The following is an 18,379-nucleotide window of genomic DNA, read 5'->3' on the forward strand; positions in this document are numbered from 1 at the left end:
TTTAATAATTCTGTGTTTCTCGTTTATTTCGAAGTTCACTGCGATACTTTTTTATTACGTGGATTCATACATTTTGCGTTGATTGCAATGGATATTTTAAGGCATAAAGTTTACTGTGAATTACTTCTAAATTCAGAAAGAAAAGTTGAAAATAATTTATTTTTCGACAATTTGGGAGAACTGATCTTTGTTTGGATGTAAATGAAGGCATGTAAATTTATTTGTGCATATAATTATCTAGTTCTAATTTCGAAACATTTATGGCATTTAGTGTTTATAAGCGTGTTATTTAGACATGTCTACTAATTTAGTGCTAAAACGTAGAACTACGTCAAAGAAGAATACAAACTTTAATTAGCAAGTAGTATCTTTATTAGAAAACTTATTTGTTGGTAGATTTTTTTACATTTAAAGTGTAATTAGATGAAACTAAATGGATGTGAACATAGAAAGTTGAATATGGCAAGAGTAATAGATAAAACTATTATTACATATTACTCGATCAGAAAAATTTACACTTGAAGAATTTTGTTTTGATAATTATTGCCTAGGGTTTATGTCGAAAATATTTTTCAGTTATATTTGTAATTACAGTTAATTCGAATAGTAATGGCGCTTAAATATTTATAGAATTAATTGAAGTTTTCGAGTTTTGTTTTGAGGAAACTGAGGAAGGCAAGAGTATCTACAGTTGTATAATGAACTGAATTTAAGTAAATTAGGTGACTTTGTATGTTTCGATGTAGTTTTTTATAATATTACGATATACGAACTTTCGATTTTGTAAATTGTATTATACTAAAAAATAAAGTTTTTCGTTATTCTCCTACTTAATGATGTATTTATAATGTTTCTGAACTAAATAATACTTATTAAATTGAAATCCGAGCTTTACAAAGTACTATGAATATTAGAGAAGACCGTTTTACTATAAACTACTACGTTTTACTACAGCTTACTCCAATGTTGATTCTACGAAAAGTAGGTCAGACAAGGACCGTTAGACTAATGACGTAGGCTGTTTACTTTTTCCGGTCGCATCGGTGCACTCCCGATAGCGTCATTTACAGAAGTCACACCTACTTTTTTCTGACGCGAGCCAATTAGGAATATTAATTTTTTTAACCAATCAGATGACGGCGGGAGATTTAAATTCGATTTATGTCGATAGATGGCCGTCTAAAATTTCATATTTATTTTAATTTTCTTTCTTTTATTGTAAATTCTCGAGAACTAAAGGATATTCCAAAACAAAGTTGGAGAACCCAACTACTCGTGAAAATTCTACGACTTCACGAAATGGTCCAGGTATTTTATAAGAATTTTTGAACGGCTATTTCCGTCCTTCACCACTGCCACTCGATCGCCTTGGACGGCTATTTCCGTCCTTCACTGTTAAGAGGTTAATAAACACAGAAGAGTAATAATAGATCGGGGAATTTGTCACGAAATAGCAGATCGGGATCATGAACTGGCAAATTATATCATTATTAATATCATCAATAGAAATTTTACATGAAAATTCATTAATTTTCATGTAAAATTTCTACTTTATTCAGATTATGTTATGCAATTCGATACAAAACGCGTTAGATTGGTTTCCGACTTAAGTAGTATTTTATAAATGTTAGCAAGTAGTCCGAGAAAAATATGAGTATTGTCTTCACTAGGGTTTCTCAAACGGGATCCCGGCTGTTTTTCCTTGTTATGACATCTAACAAATTGTGAATAATCCATATGTATTTATGGCAAGACTGAAAATTCTTTATGTCAGAAAATGTAATATCTGGAATAATTCTACTTATGCTGTCTTAATTTTAACTATGCCCAGTAGCTTCAATAACTGCATTATGCCAGATTGTGTAAATTGGGCAAAGATACAAACGAGTACGAAGTCTGCAAGTATGAAGTTTTTCTTCATAAACCTGATTATTAAAGTCAAACCAACTGCCAAATTATCGGGCTATAAGCTCGATGCCGCTATTAAAGCAGCCGTGGTAGACAAATCAAGAATACTTGAGAGCAAAAGAAGTACTACAATCTCGAAAAAGAACTAGAAATCTTCGGGGGTACGGTGAAAAAACATGTTACATTTGCCTTCTCTTAAATGCATCAAAGATGATTTCACCCACATCCATTGAATTTGAAAGGACATTTTCAGTAGCGGACTTTTCATTATTAAAACAATAACCAGATTGAGTGATAGGAGTACTGATATAGACCATCTTTGATCAATACTCCGATCACTTAAGTTTTAATAAATTTTTTATATTTGTGAAAAATTCTACGTAGTTCAATGGTAATTTTTTTACATTGCATTATTAATATTACGATTTTGGAGGTTGCAGAACATATTAAATTACTTTTAAAAATAAAAAATAATTATATCATTCGATTTCCGCATATTTTTTATATTTTAAAAATAATTAATTCTATCCCTGAATTTCCCGGGATTCCGGGAAACTGTTCAGTTTTTCCCCGAATCCCGGGACAAGCAAAAGACCGGGGAATGAGAAACCCTAGTCTTCACCGTCTCGGCCCTTCAACAATTCATGATCTCTGCATTATAGAAGGTCCATTATAAACAACTTTACTATATAATGCTTCTGATTAATTTTTTTCTTTTGATTTTATTTATTAATTAATATTATTAAAATAACTGCTTTCGACAGGAAAGATTAAATTATTCAAATTATAATAAATCGAATAAGTTATAAAGTTGGAACTATTTGTCAGATTTAAAGCTAAGTAACTTAAAAACAATTAAAAAACTTACTATTTTAGATGTTTCACATAATAGCTGACGTTTTAAAAACTTCAGCCGCTTAGATAACGTTCAAGTGATTTTAGGCCAATATTTTTCGATAAAATAAGATTTTTTAACAAAGTTTTCAGTTGTAAACTCGGTTTATTTTAAGTTTACAATTAGTAAACTTAAAATAAAAATTTTTTGTAAATTACTCTTTCATTCTATTAACGAAAATCTATGTAAGCTCAATAATTCAATGCAGCAAAGTACATGAATTTACTTCAATTTATTTAATAATGATATACATACAGTACATACGGTATATATGCACGTACTATTTCTCTCACACAAAATTTAGAAACAATATTTAATTATTAATTAATACATGAAAAACATTGTAAAGTTGCCGACATTAGTCGGCTATACCACAAATGAAATTATTATATTTTCACCTCGAAATTAAAAAACAAGTAGCCGGTTCCGATAATCTGATTAATGATGAAAAGATAATACATAAAACAATAATAATAATAATTATTATTATTATACTGAACGTATTTTCCAGTATTTAAATATTAAATTTCTAAGTTTTAAGCATATAAATAGATAAAAATCATAAATTTTCAATTTTTTATATCAATGAAATAAAGGAGTTTTTTTATTAGTAAAATTATTTTTTAAATGTAGTACTTTAATATAATTAATATGAAACTGAAGCATTATTAGCATTTTTTAACATTCTTTCAGTTTTAACAATACATTTTCATTTGATTTTTATAAAGGTATCCTTACGAGAGAAAACAATTCCAAGTAAAATTAACTGCTGCAAATTTTGGAGGAGTATCAACAAATGACGATGGCTACATCCAAGATTTTAAAGCATTCCGTCTATTTTACTTCTTAGATAATAACTCAAGAAAAAGAAACTTGGCTTTAAAATGGGAAAGCGCAGTTTTGGAGACATTATCTAATGTCAAACTTCAACATATTGAATTTTTTACATACGCCGGACACTCTCACGATGTAGAACCGAACAGAAACACCGAGTTAGGTCTTCCACTCTTACTTATTTCTGGAGTCATTATGACATCATTCTCTTTCGTGTCTTGTCTAACGTTCGATGCTATAAGTAGTAAACCGTTGATTGGAATTGCTGCCTATTTCAGTCCCTTGCTGGGAACAGTAGCTGCCTTCGGATTGCTGTTACACTGTAATGTAGAGTACGTTGATATGAATGCCGCTGTTGCCTTTCTGACCATAGGTAAGTAGCCATTTTCTTTTTAATAAATGCAAAATTGTCTCTTTCCAAATTAAAATTCCAAGTGTGTATTATAAATAGAATTCTATCGAGATTTCAGCGTAAAATTCGCAATTTCAACATTTACGATTTTCAAAAAAGTAGAAATAGCTCTTTGGGAGATTTTAATATATTCCAATTTCTTTGGTTTTTATATACTTATTTCGTAATTTTGAAAAACACAAAATTCTCTTATAATTAACAAATTTTTGAAAGAATATAAACAGTAATATTTCAAAGGTAACAATTGTTATTTCTCTGAGCGAGCAAATTTATTTAAAATTTTTATTATAAAATAGCAGTAATTTTATTTTTTCCGCTGTTACGTATACGTTACATTCAAAGGACTAAAACGTTTATTCAGCGAAAAAATTAGAGACACACGCGTACAACGTGTGTGTCAGTTTGACATTGGCAGATAGCGTTTTGTTGATTATTAAAAGAATCTCGACATCAATTTGGAGTCTTATTGAACATGCCAAATTTGTTGTGTGTATTTTTAAAAATTCTACGACGCGAAATTCGAATTCGCATTGTGGCTAAATCTAGGAAGTCAGAATTTGTGGTGGTTGATTTTTCGCTCAGAGGTTGTTTTCGATTTATAGCCCTAACACATAGATATCAAGGAAAAGTATTGGGATCCTAGCAAGTCGGAACATCTGGCTTTTTTGAAAACATCCACGTTTTGAACCCCAAAAAGTGAAAAAAAGACAGGAAAATATTCCGTAGGGTGTTTGTGTGTGAATGTGGGTGTTGACGTTATTTCGTTGAATATCTCATGAAGGCATAAAGATTAATAAACGAAATTTGGAATGATAATTTGTATGTAGGGAGCATCGACGCTATTAAATTTTGATGTTTAGAGGTCGAAAGGTAGAGAGATAGAGGAGGCCATGTGTTTTACCTGGAGAGGGGTTGAACTTATTGTAATGAAAATTTTACTCGTTATTAGCATTTACATTTTTGACGAGACTATCTCTCGTCTCTAAAATCGCGCTGCTCTCAATGGCTGCACACCTTAGCTAGACGCTGCCACGTAGGATGTACCGTTAGAGGTATGAAGGAGTACAGTACATGTCAGGGGTTGCAATTCGGCACAGAGTATTTGGTGCCCAAATCATGCGCACATAAAATAAACCAGACTTGTAGGTAGTCAGGCGACCGAGAACTGGGTAACAAAAAAAAATACGAAATGCTGAGACTGTTTCTATTATACAAACAGGCGCGAGTGTGAGATTTGCGCATGCGTCGTTGTGCTCTCCGAGACATAGTCTCGTCCCAAAAGTGGCTTCGCCGTTTTACTTGTTTTTTTATTATAAACTCGCATTTGCCCTCAAAATTAAGTTTTTTGTTATTTATAATAGTTAATAATATAAAAAGTGTTTTTTAATAAAAATCTCATTATTAGCTAAATACAATTTTAAATTTTTTTCCGGGAAGTTTAAACAATTCTTTGCTGTAGTATTTTGTTACGGCAGATGAAAATGAAGTTATGCAATTTGTGACGTTGATAATGCAACGTATATTAAATATTTTTAATACTTAATTTTAAAATTATTTAAATTTTTTTTCTTAGAAAATTAAAAAAATTTCTTTTTGAAGGCATTGGGATGGACGATTCTTTCGTATTGTTGGCTGCCTGGAGACGAACGAATAAGAACCGTAGCGTCAAAGAAAGAATGAGTGAAACCTTTTCTGACGTTTCTATTTCCATAACGATAACCTCATTAACCAATTTGATATCATTCATTTTAGGAGTTATAACTCCTTATAGAAACATTCGTATCTTCAGTATATACAGCGCCATATCCGTATTATTCGACTATATTTATCAGATATTTTTCTTTGGTGCGATTATGGCAATCGACGGATACAGAGAAAAGCATAACTTTCATTCCTTATTTTTGTATCCTGTTCGAAAAGATACGGCAGGTAAGAATTTAATTTTTTTTAAATTTAACTTATAAATAATTTAGTTTTTATATTTAAGTCTATTAACTAGTATATAGCGAAAATGATTAATTATATGTATAACAACATAAAAAGTTCAAGGCATTTATTAACGAAAGTGTATGAAAGTTAATATGATTACGCTCGCTCAAAAAAGTGATATTGTAAGATGTCGTTGAAAAACACGAAATTTTGTGTAAATCACTCGTTCTATGAATGGGGAGGGCTACAAAAATATCTTATTTGCCAAGATAATTCTGACGATCAAAATACAACTTCGTGACACGAAATATATCTTCCAGAAGGAGTCTGCGCCATCTCACCACATAGAAATGTCGAGTAAAGTATAATCAATATTTTCTCTTCGGCTCACTAGCATTATCGTCAGTTAGACTGTTACACGAATATTGTCCAGGCTGTTCTACAACAGGCTCTGTTCTGATACCAAATCTGGCCAGTTAACAGTCGTGATTCCTTCCAATTGGAAACTTCTAGTATAAACTTCTAGTATACAAATTTAGAAACGAGAACTGAAAGTAAACAGCTACTGTAAGGGTGTATTAAAATATTTTGGTATTAATATAACTAGATAAATGCTAGATGAAAGTTTGAATTGTATTATTAAAAAAAACGCAAAAGAAATTTTATTATACTAGATTGTGGGAAGATGCCTGACATTTTGCTTATGAAGAAAATTATAGCGATAATTTGGGTTTGGGGGTCTCTAACGAAAATATGATATTTTTGAATACGTTTTCAAATAAAACTTTGGAGTATATCAAAAATAATTATATATTGTGTTTGCAATGACGACTTTTCCACTCTGGCATTCTAGGCATCTCACCCCGAGTATCCGAGTGAGATGCCTAAAGGATTGGGGTAAGATAACAAATATAATTGCACAAAATTAATTCTCGAATATCTTAACCAAATTTAATTTATTGCATATGTAGTACAAAGTACAGCACTTTAAAGTAAGTGTAACAGCACAGTATAAGTATTGTTAAGTTCATCCCGCCCGTTCTAACGTAACGTAACGTGCTTTATAGCTAGCTGAAAGCTTTTTTCAGTTCAGGAACCTCTTTGAGAAGTGCTTATATAATGTTTACGCATATCCTACAAGAAAACGAGAAGACAAAAATTTATTCAAAATAGGAATGTTATTCCAAGAAAAATGCGGCATCTTTCCCATTTGTCGGGGTAAGACGCGTAGTGGAGTTACGTGTTCCATCGTGTCCGATCGAGATCGGCGGTAGCTGAAAATGGAAACTTCAGAACCTCAACTACATCACACATTAATTGTTTTTCGCAATTATTAATAAATTTTATTTTAAATTTTAGTTTTAAAATTACTCTAGAAAATTTCACAACAGGAAACTTCATTCTAACGTTGCTTTTATTCTTCTCAGAGGTAGAAAATGTGGTAATGGTATGCAACTACAGCTTTCCATTCTCAATATTGGCACAACGTTTCATCATACAAACACATGACAGTATCTGACGTCACCGTTTGAAAATAACAAAAATTAGGCATCTTCCCCCGATTACCATCTTACTCCGATCCATTTGAATATAATCGATAAAGATACAAATTAAAAATTAAAATTCACTTAGAAATATTCTCTAACTTTTCTTTTAAAAGAATAATTAAAAATGTACTTTTCTAGATGATAAGCGCTGTTTATTATGAAAGTGCTTTAAGTCTATTTTTCCGTTTTGAGATATTTTATGGTTTATTACTATTTTTAAATGGATTGAAGTGTAAAGTCTATAAAGTTTTCTAAAGTTTGTATGAATTTAAATACGTGCAAATTCATTATACAAATAATTTTGTGATCGAAGAATCGCCTCGGCGATGCTTACGTCAGAATTGGCACCATTGTGACCTTTAGCCCCGTTTGTTTTACTCACGCGAGCGGTGACATACATAAGCGGTCGGATTCGCGATGGGGAGGTCCAGTGACAGAGACTGAAAATAATGCACTCCACTACCCATTTAACAAATCTAATACCCGTATATTTAACCGAAAGACCTTACAATGTTACTAAACTCAGCCCTGGATCATGATGGGAGTCTATTCTGTGGTGAGAGAGAGAGTTTACAAAATCGGGCTCGTGTCAATAAATAACCTTGATTTGCTGAGACTCAAGAGATGGTGGATTGGCACCGTCTGGTAACAGGTAAATTGGCGTTGGGCCGGTTGGATAACAGGTAAATTGGCAATGACGTCGAACGGCGGTAACCGGGATGGGAGACAGAGTGCCGCGAGATCTTCTTTCAGCAAGAGAGGATTTATCGAACTCCCTGTTGTCGTCATTCGTTTCCCTTTTTATTTGGGGTCCTCCTCTTCAATTCAAATGCCAAATTTTGGTCATGTTGTTCCCTACTCCAATAGATGAATTTGCCGTTCGGTTTCCGATGAACAGTTATTCGGAGGATGTATAAGTTTTATAAAGGAAGCAGATCCGTGGGAAATATAATCACTTCCTGAATGGTATCTACGTTATCTGTGTTGAGAGTTGAAAAAATAAATTTAACACTTATTTTTGAATAAAAAGTGTTCTGTTTAGCCCGAGTTTCCAAAATTTTAATAAGAATTAATTAAAAAATAATTTCTGCCATAAATGGACTTAGACATTTTTATAATTATTAAATTGTTCAAATTATTAAATTTAAATCATTTAAATTTCACTTGAATATTTTCCTGTTTTCTTATAATAGCAATAAACAAAATACTATTGTTTAGCATGAATACATTTGAACTTCAATTATCTGTCGTAATCTGAACCAATGCTACCTCGAATATCCGAAAACTCTGACGGACTGCTACAGCCATTTCGGACTGAAAATTATGAATATAAAAGATTTATATTTTATCTTTTGAAGTTTTTTTCATATCTTAATATTGAATTTAATCATATATAAAAATAAAAAATTTTCTATCATTTATTGTACATCCGATGTACTGTACAATACAATTGTTTTAAAAATAGAAATTTATATTATTGTAGATATATTTTAATATGAATGGTTCCAGATGTATAAAATGTCTTAGCAAACTATCAATCGCCATTTGCAATTCTAACGGGCTATCAGTCATCAATACTACGTCATTAGCGCATTAAAAAAACCTTATTATATGCATTATTAATGATAACCATTAACTTTTAGCAATAAATTCATCCAATCTTGTTACCAAATCATCAATATATATAGACACAATAATACGGTTGCTGTCTATTGGTTCTTGTATATGAAGTTTCTCTTTAATCCAAAACTTGTTCCGTAGACTGCCTCGCGAAGCGGGTTCGAGTCCCGAATCGGGACTCGAACTCGCTTCGGGCCGTTTCTTTTCTTCAAGTTAGGCCTAAATTTATTTAAATTATTTAATTAAAATTCTAATTATTAAATTTAGCAAAAGATGGCGCCTAACGCCTAACTCTAGTACCAAATTATCTTAAATTATTAATATTACTATAGCCATTTGCTAGCCCGATAATTCGGCATTGGTTGATCGTTATCTATAACGGGCTAGTAGTTGTTTATTTATACTGTGGTTCATTGGTTCATGCCTGAATGAGCCTAATCTCTTTTTCTCTCAATCTCTCAACTTCTCTATTATATCCAGCACCAACTCCGATAGTACTGTACGTTCGTCTCAGTTATCTTACAAACTAACTATTTCAGCTTATATCCATTTCACATAGAAAAAACTCCACTCGATCCTTCTTCCATCTTTTTCTCATCCTATCCGATTGTCTATGATAAACTTCTTTCAAACTCGTAGCAGTGGTGTCTTAGTACTGCATGATATGAATGATTTAGTGTTTTTAATGATCTTGTTCATTCAATGTACTAAAAAAATCGTTGGTGGCACAGACGTCTTCCTCTACTTTCTTACTATCTGTAAAGGTCGCCTTTGGCGGCCTGGGTCAAAGAAATCGCCCGACTGAGATAATTGCTTCCACCTGGAGCTGGGGCCATAAACGGCCGGAAGGATCAAAGGTGGAGCGTCCCCACTTAAGGGTCAATGTGTTGGCCACGTGCCGGCCAGCTTGAGAAAACAAAAATAAATAAAGCACGGACGCAAATGTGAGCTACGTCGGCGGGAGATAGGGCGGACGTCTTGGAAGGCTCTAAGAAGGGGAAGGAAGTGATTGGTCGCAGGAGGCAGTGCCAGAATCCCTTAAATTGGAAGGGTGGCAAAAAAGCGAGGAGAAAGGGCGAGGGACCTGGTACGTGGCGGTCTCTAACAACAGGCAGACCTTTGAGGCGGATAGAGAGAGTGTTCTCCTCTTGGAAAGTCCTCTGGAGAAAGGTTGTTGTAGAGACGGACGGCCACGAGGTTAAGCCATCTCCGGAAGAGTGACTCGTGTTCCCAGGCCAGCTAAGTCGACGTGCTGCATCACAGCTTCGATACTGTAGTGTACGTAATGCTATTGCATAGTGTATATCTTTGTAAATATTTGTAAATAAACTGTATATAACTAATCATTGAGTGTGGAGGTGTGACTTTCCGACGGACCTTCTAACGGAACATTTGTAAAGATCACGAGACGAGTAAGAAGGATCTTCACTCTATCCTTGTGAGCATTCTCACTAATTATCAGTTTATCGCCTTTAAAATATGCAAGTTCTTGTTTTCTAGCCTATGTTAAATTATTAATTTGTATCATTCTATTTTCCAAGAAAAGCCTTTTCTTGTAAGCATCGCCTGTCTCTAATTAGAGACATCAAGTATACTATAAATATTCTTTAACTTTTTAAATATATCTCCTTTCACGTTGAATGGAACACAGGTAATCAAAACCATTGCTTTCTTCACCCATCCTTTGTATGGCTTTACGCTGTCAAGAATTACATTTAATAAACGAGACTGTTCTCTGATTAATTCTGAAATTGTCACTAAGTTTTTCGTTCGTTTAACTTTATATTAAATAATTCTGACAAAGAAAGGGCCAGACGTTCGAGTTTCCGATTCGAATGAAACTTGATCACACAACCGTAAATACAAATGGCTCCTTCTCTAATTAATAGGACACATTTGTCAAGCCTTTCCGAAAAACGGGCCTCTGAAAATTAATGTTTTCGTTTTAAAAATCCAATTAATTCTTGAATCTGAACATCACGATATTAAACAATTTGGAAACCCAACTTACGTTTACGATATTATTAATATATTAATAATTAAGCATTAAATTAACATTCTTATCTGATTTATTTTAATTCAAATTACATCTTTTTAGAAAGAAAATCAACCAGCAACGAAAACGCTGAGAAATTTTTCAAGTGTATAAAAAATTTTCCCGAAAACCTGGGTACTTTTCTGAGTAAAAAAGTTACCAAAATAATAGCAATATTTTCATTTATTTTTCTATTAGCAGGTGCAATTTACAATATTAATTCAATAAAACAAGGAATTGAATATACTGATATTTTTCCATTTAACTCATATGCTGCTAAATATACCAAAATATATTATCAATATTTCACTGAATATCCTCACAGAGTACAATTAGTGTTCAATGAAACTCTTGATTACTCAAATCCAACCGTTCAAATGGATATAGAAAACATCTTAAGAACATTCGAAAGTGCTCCTTACATGACTGGACCCAATTTTACAGAATGTTGGTTGAGAGAATATTTGTCTTATATTCGTGATTCTAGAATAAATTACTTGATTAAAGATTTTGACGTAAACACAACGCAGGGATTTCTGGAAGGACTGAAAAAAGTGTTTTTAAAATTTCACAATGGAATATTTGAAAGTGATGTCGTGTGGAATAATGAATGCGACCAAATTATCGCATCTAGATGTTTACTTACTTATCGGAACGTCAGAAGCGGAAGTGACGAAAAATTTTTAATCAAACAATTACGTAAAATTGCAGCTGACAGCAAGTATGATGTGTTTGTTTATAACATGTGGTTTGTATTGTACGATCAGTATTTAAATATGCCTGCAATGTACTTAAAAGCGGTAGGAATCGCTATTTTGTCGGTATTTGTAATATTTCTTTTATTTATTTCTGACATACCTTACAGTATTGTTGTTTTATTTACTGTTATTTGTATTCAAGTGCAAACTTTGGGTTACGGAAGTGCATGGAATATGGGTTTAGATCTAATTTCTGTGATGTTTTTAATAATGAGCGCGGGATTTTGTGTTGATTACTCGGTGCACATTGCTCACGCTTACAAAAATTGCAAAGAAACAGATCCTAGTGAGAAAATAAAAGCATCGTTGCAATGCATAGGATATCCGATTGTTCAAGGATGTTTATCCACTGTAATTGGAGCATTAATTTGTTTTTTCGGACCATCTTATTTGTTTACTTTATTTTTTAAAATAATTGTTTTAGTTGTGATATTCTCAGTGTTTAACGGTTTAATTGTATTACCCATTCTTCTTAGTATCGTCGATTTTGTTCATATTCCTTGGAAGAAAGAAATTAATATTCTCGCTACGCGATAATCTAACTACTACTGTTTGTAATACTCGATACATTTTTGAAATTATGCAAGTTTATAAAAATGAGATTTGTAATATGAAGTTTATGTATTGAATTAATGGATAAAATGGATACAAATAAAAATACTTTATATAAGTATCTTTGTCATTATTGACTTTATATATAATAAATGTAGTAAACGTCATTTCTCAGTTTAATACATTTTTACTTAAATTAATTAAAATATCCATAACCGTGAGGCAGATAATAGTAAAAGCTTATTACGCCAATTATAATGGGCACAGAAGCTCAGGAGTAATAAGTCTTTACCATTATCTGCCTCACGTTATAGATATTTTAATTAATTTTATTAATTATAACAATTTCTGTAACATTCTTATTTGTTGAATTCACTTAATTGTTATTTAATGTTTCTCAGAATGTTGGTGTTTTCTACTTTATATTTTTAAAACATATCATTTTCTACTTTATTGTAAAGATTTTCCTGTATTTACAAAATCCAGCAACTAGTAACGTCACTTTCCAGAAAAAAGTAAAATTGTCTCTATTGCCATCTTTGATAAGATTTTATTTAAATTATTTAACTTATACAGAATGGTAAAGTGCTTAATTTTGAGAGTAAAAATGCATTTTTTTACAAAAGAATTGTAAATGTTAATAATGAGTAAAATCTTCATTAAACAAACTTTTGTATAGGATAGAAAAATAAATATTACTTACTTTATAAACGTTCTTCCACGTTTAAAATCTTCGTATTTTCTTATTAAATAAGCAAGGAAATTACTAGAACATTGATTCTTAACGTAGTAGTTGTGGATGCTGTGAATATTAATCCTGTGTGAACCGTCTTTGTATGCCAAGTAATGAAATTGGTAGACACTCCAACAGCATACGGTTAGGGAAACTTAGTTTATTTATTCATATGCATTTCGGGTTGGTTTATTTTCCAACCCCTTTTCAGTGCTGTTAAGGAAATTACAAAAACGTTGAGGTTTCCGACAGTATTTAGGATCACGTAAATTGGAAAATAATAAACATAGAAACTTACATATTATAAAGCTGATGCGTTATTATAAATTGGTACAATTTTTATAATTTTTTCCGTATTTTTAACAGGAGTGTTACATTCACTACAACAAAAAATCTGTGATTTAATACAATCTAAACAAATTTGTGATTTAATACAATTGTTAAATATATATATATTTATATACAGTTATACATTTTATATTATTTAAATAAAAACTTACATTTGCAGTGCAGGTGTTATGTTCATGATGAGAGTGAAGATGGGTAAAGACCGGTGTTTAACGGGACTTGACTGCATACTGACATGTGTTGTAAGGTTACCGAAAGCCAAGGTAATCTGAACAGTGGGGTGTGCTGTAAATGATGTTTAACGGATGGAGGTGTCTTTTATTAGTTGGTACCATTGGGTGTTTATTGTAATACCCTCAGAAATATTAATGAGTTGTGTGGGTGCCGGGAGGCGGACGAAGTCTGGTTCCTACTTTTTTCGGCTAACAAGTCCGTTAGACCTGCCCACGTCAAGATGGCGGTTCGGATGAGTTACGCGTTACGCGTTACGCGAGTGGAGGAAGTGAATGGGTTCGACGGTAGAGCGGCGGATGATAATACAGTAGAGCATCGTTTATCCGACTTAATTGGGGACTGCGGTTGGTCGGATAACTGAAAAGTCTAATAACCGAAAAGTATGAAAAAATGCATTATTAGTATAGTGTATTAGGCCAGATTTAAATACTAGCCTCCCTCTCATGGTCGAGCCAGTGCTGCCAGCTAAAAGATGCAAAAATTTAACAAAAAGTAATATTAAAGTAGCCAAGACATAACCAAATATTGTAGCGCCACATCACTAGCAGACATTTGAATTTGCCGACTAGAACGCGGTCGGTTAACCGATAAGACGGTTAATCGAGGGTCGGATAATCGATGCTCTACTGCAGGGGTGGCCAACAAGTTGATCGCGATCGACCGGTCGATCGCTAAGCCAATTTTGGTCGATCGCTAGCGATGTCTTGACTTAATGTATTATATTTGTAACCGAACGCAACTGTATGCATGCAGTTATGACTCGACTCATAAGCAGTGAGTGCACTTCGTACTGAAACACAGTGTATAAAAAAAGTATGTATTTCACACTCCCCCTCCCCACTTAGACTATGCCTATGACAACAAGTCGATCGTGACACATTTTTACAATAAAAAGTAGATCTTATGTGCACAAAAGTTGGCCACCCCTGCTCTACTGTATTCGAATGAAGGACATTACAACGGATAAAACAATAACAACGATTTATTTAGGCTAACGTTACAATTACAAATAAGGCCAGCGACTGTCGCCTGAATATTGATCCACAGAGGGAGAGTTTACACGACTTGGGGTCATACCTCGTGATCTGGGTCGGTCGAAGACGAGTCAAAGTAGTCTTCCGGTCGGTATTCTTTGGACATCGGCGGGCACACACCTTGTCTCCCTGACACTCCGTAACTGACCTTGAGTCAATTGGACGGACTCTATGTAACCAACCCCCTCTTCCTCTCTTCTCGCCCTTTTATCATACTGGTCACGTTTCCAGTTTCACCAACCAGCATTTTTCGCTGGTTGTTCCTTCTGATTCATATTTGTTCTTTCTGATTCAAACCTTTTCCGTCTGATTCATATTTTTCCGTGGGAACCACGCGATAAAATGATATATCATTACCGGCTTACTTCAGGTGGGTTCGGACTTTCACAGTTGCTCTTTAGGGTGTTTTTTGATTTCAATATGTTCTTTAAATCTCCGTTTGTAAGGATCTCTTTCAGAATGTAACATTTTGATGTTGTTTCTATTAATTTGGCAGTTATTTTCAATTGTGTGGGTGTACCAAGGGGAAGTGTTATGTTTAAGGCAGATAGCAGCTTTATGTTCTTTAATTCTAGTATCTAACATACGGCCAGTTTCACCAATATAAATTTTCGGGTCATGGCAGTTGCATTCAAGTTTGTAAACTGTTCCGATAGAAACAGAAAACAATAACAAAATTAATTACCTGGACATAACAATCACGAACACAAGTAGTATAAGGGAGAGAGACTTTGGGATAATTTGTTAAACTTTTAAGACTTTATAACTTTTATTTCAGTATCGCTCTATATTTCGGGGGAAAGACGTCGACCAGGGGCTAAAAATCGCAATAATCGTTGAATTGTTCGAGCGTTTCTACGATATTTGCATTCCAAAAGCTCTTGTAGACATTAAAACCACGCCCATTTTTGTTGCCCCTTCAGATATACTTCACCGCGAAATGTGAGCGAGCGTTTTTACAATACGACGAACGAGCGATTGTAGAATAAGTCTTTGAAATAATCTTAAGAGAAACTATATTTTTAAGAGATTTTGTTTATATATACATCTCTTAAGAGAATCAATTTTTTTTTCTTTTTTTAAGAGAATTAATATTATTATATATATATATATATAACTTTAATATTTAAGATATTTTTTTTTCGTTAAGCTGACGCCATCTGTTGGCAAAATATTAAATTTTTTGTTAAGCTGACGCCATCTGTTGGCAAAATATTAAACTTCATTTTTTAAATTATTTTTTTGGATCCTTCGAAATTTCGAAGGCGATTAAAAAAATAAAAAACAGCGCGAAACGTCTGTCGCTAATCGGATCGCGCCATTTGCTATTTGGTTTTTATCGATTCTTTTACGATATATATATATCTCTTTCTTTTATTAGTATACTTTATATTTTTTTGTTAAGTCATCTTAAGAGAATCAATAATTCTTTTATTTTATTTTTATATATTTTTATTTTTATATTTTATAAGTTTTTTTGTTAAGCTGGCGCCATCTGTCGACAAATTAATTTGTGTCGCGACGACGATTAAATAAACGATGATCAATTTCTTTTCTCTTTATTAGGAATAAAAATAAAAAAAAGGTTATAATAAAAAGTTACACTAACAATAAAATGGAAGATACATTTTCGTCATTACAATAATTAGAAAAATCACCACATTTACGAAAATAAAGGATTACAATAATACCTTTTTGCCATTTTTATTTCAAATATTTTCTCCCTAGAAATAAGAACAAAAAAGTTATAATAAAAATTATTTCAATAACAATAAAATGATTACATTTTTTCATTACAATAATTAAAAAAATCGTTACATTTACGAAAATAAGAATTACAATTATAAATAGTTTAAATTAGAAATTAAAAGTAGTTTGTAAGGAAAATCCACAAGAAAAAAAAAGCAGAGGGCGTTAGTTGTTGTTCTTTTTCGAAACAAAGAAGATTGGCAAACAAAGAAGGATGCCTAGTCATTGTGTCTAAATGTAACTGTTGCTTTTTGACTTACAATTCTTTTAAATATAAGAGGCAATCGATAGGATTATCCGATGCATCGCTGTCAGCCGCGTCTATAAGAACCGCGAAGGTAAGAAGTTTAAGATTGAAATTATGAAAAAAAAGCGAATTAAAGTTATAAAATAGTTAGTCGTAGGAAAGCTGGTTAATGTTACCCTAGGATCCAAAATGGCAGCGGGGGAAATTTTTCCCTACGTTGGAGACTGCGACAGGGAAAAAAATTTTCCCTCGATTCAAGATGGCTGCGTTTCCGGCCGCCATCTTGAATTTCTCTGCACACTCCGTGGATATTAACCGAAATAAACAATAAAAAAAAAGAATTTTTTTACTCACTTTTCGATGGTGGTTGCCTGCTTCTTCCTATCTTTTTTTCCTTTCCGAACATATTTTTAAATATACGCCCTTTCTCGTACTTTCTTTTACATATTACGGTCTCGTCGATTTCCACCGTTTTATTCGACACTCCTTTTTTAAACGATGTCAAATTACTCAAAGCTATAAGCAATACCAACCGTATGTGATTGGACCAATCGACTCCCGTTTTTCTGGATTTGCCCGCCGCAATCGCCGAGGTCGTCACCGTACATTCCAGACATAGTTAGTGCCATATAAACGACAGAATGCAACTCCAAGAAATGTGGCCAAATTTACTTTTAAATGTTCCATCAAAGGCAGAGGTCTTCATTCCGCACTTACTACATCGCAAGAAACAGCTTTCTCTATTACTCCGATAGTATAATTTGCATAAAGAATCGCAATGAATGCAAACGAACTCGGTTGGCTGTATGCCTAATTTTACAGCAAATTTCAATGCGTTATCGATACTGGGAGGCAAACCTGGTTCCAAAAAGTCGTCTTCAATTAACATGAAGAAATCACGGGTGGAGCATTTTGACCAAAATTCGTCGTTGCAACTCAAATCTTCAAAACTACTCATTATCGAACAATTGCAAATAAACTATACGTTTACCGATAATAAATTATGCGAGAATGAAATATCATAACAAAATAAAACAGCAATTATTCCAATACGCAATTCGTCGCAACACTACAGCAAACAATTCCAACTGGAAACTAGTCGATTTGCATAAAGTTGCCCGGAAAGGAACAGAATCACGTTGTAGATCATGCATTTGCATATTCGTTCGTAACACCCCTACGTATTTCCCGCCGATTTTACTCTCGCACGACGCTACGAAAAAGCTCCCTCTACCGTCGCAAATACACACTACTGTCCGTTTCGAGGTTACAGAAACTCGGCCACGTCGAACACAGGGTCGAAACCGAATGGGGAAAAATTCTCAACGGCGTCGACGTCACGACCCTAGGGAAAATTTTTTCCTCGTAGTAGTCTCCGAAGTAGGGAAAAAATCCCACCGCCGCCATTTTGGATCCTAAGGTAACATTAACCGGAAAGCTTAAATTTATTCCGAATATTAAAAAACTAAAGGAATTTAAATTGAGCTAATGCCTAGACATTCATCTTTCTTTGTCTCGAAAAATCTTGCGGAATATTCTTACAT

The 18,379-nt window shown here is 33.1% G+C and overlaps 1 protein-coding gene across 2 annotated transcripts; it reads left to right on the top strand.

Annotated features, from left to right (window-relative positions):
• Nucleotides 1-3,502: 3,502 nt before the first annotated feature.
• On the top strand, nucleotides 3,503-12,608 carry LOC136973907 (patched domain-containing protein 3-like). Of its 2 annotated transcripts, XM_067268679.1 has the most exons (4): nucleotides 3,503-4,010; nucleotides 5,649-5,978; nucleotides 11,244-11,315; nucleotides 11,379-12,608. In XM_067268679.1, the coding sequence occupies exons 1-4, from the start codon at nucleotides 3,833-3,835 to the stop codon at nucleotides 12,473-12,475; spliced, it is 1,677 nt and encodes a 558-aa protein (XP_067124780.1). In that variant the 5' UTR covers nucleotides 3,503-3,832; the 3' UTR covers nucleotides 12,476-12,608. The 2 variants fall into 2 exon arrangements, with proteins under 2 accessions (XP_067124780.1, XP_067124779.1); XM_067268678.1 differs by having other exon boundaries at nucleotides 11,244-12,608.
• The last annotated feature ends 5,771 nt before the right edge of the window (nucleotides 12,609-18,379 follow it).

This window comes from Centruroides vittatus, unplaced genomic scaffold (genome assembly GCF_030686945.1).
Source record: "Centruroides vittatus isolate TY-2023 unplaced genomic scaffold, ASM3068694v2 contig_330, whole genome shotgun sequence".
In the NCBI taxonomy this organism is placed as follows: domain Eukaryota; kingdom Metazoa; phylum Arthropoda; class Arachnida; order Scorpiones; family Buthidae; genus Centruroides; species Centruroides vittatus.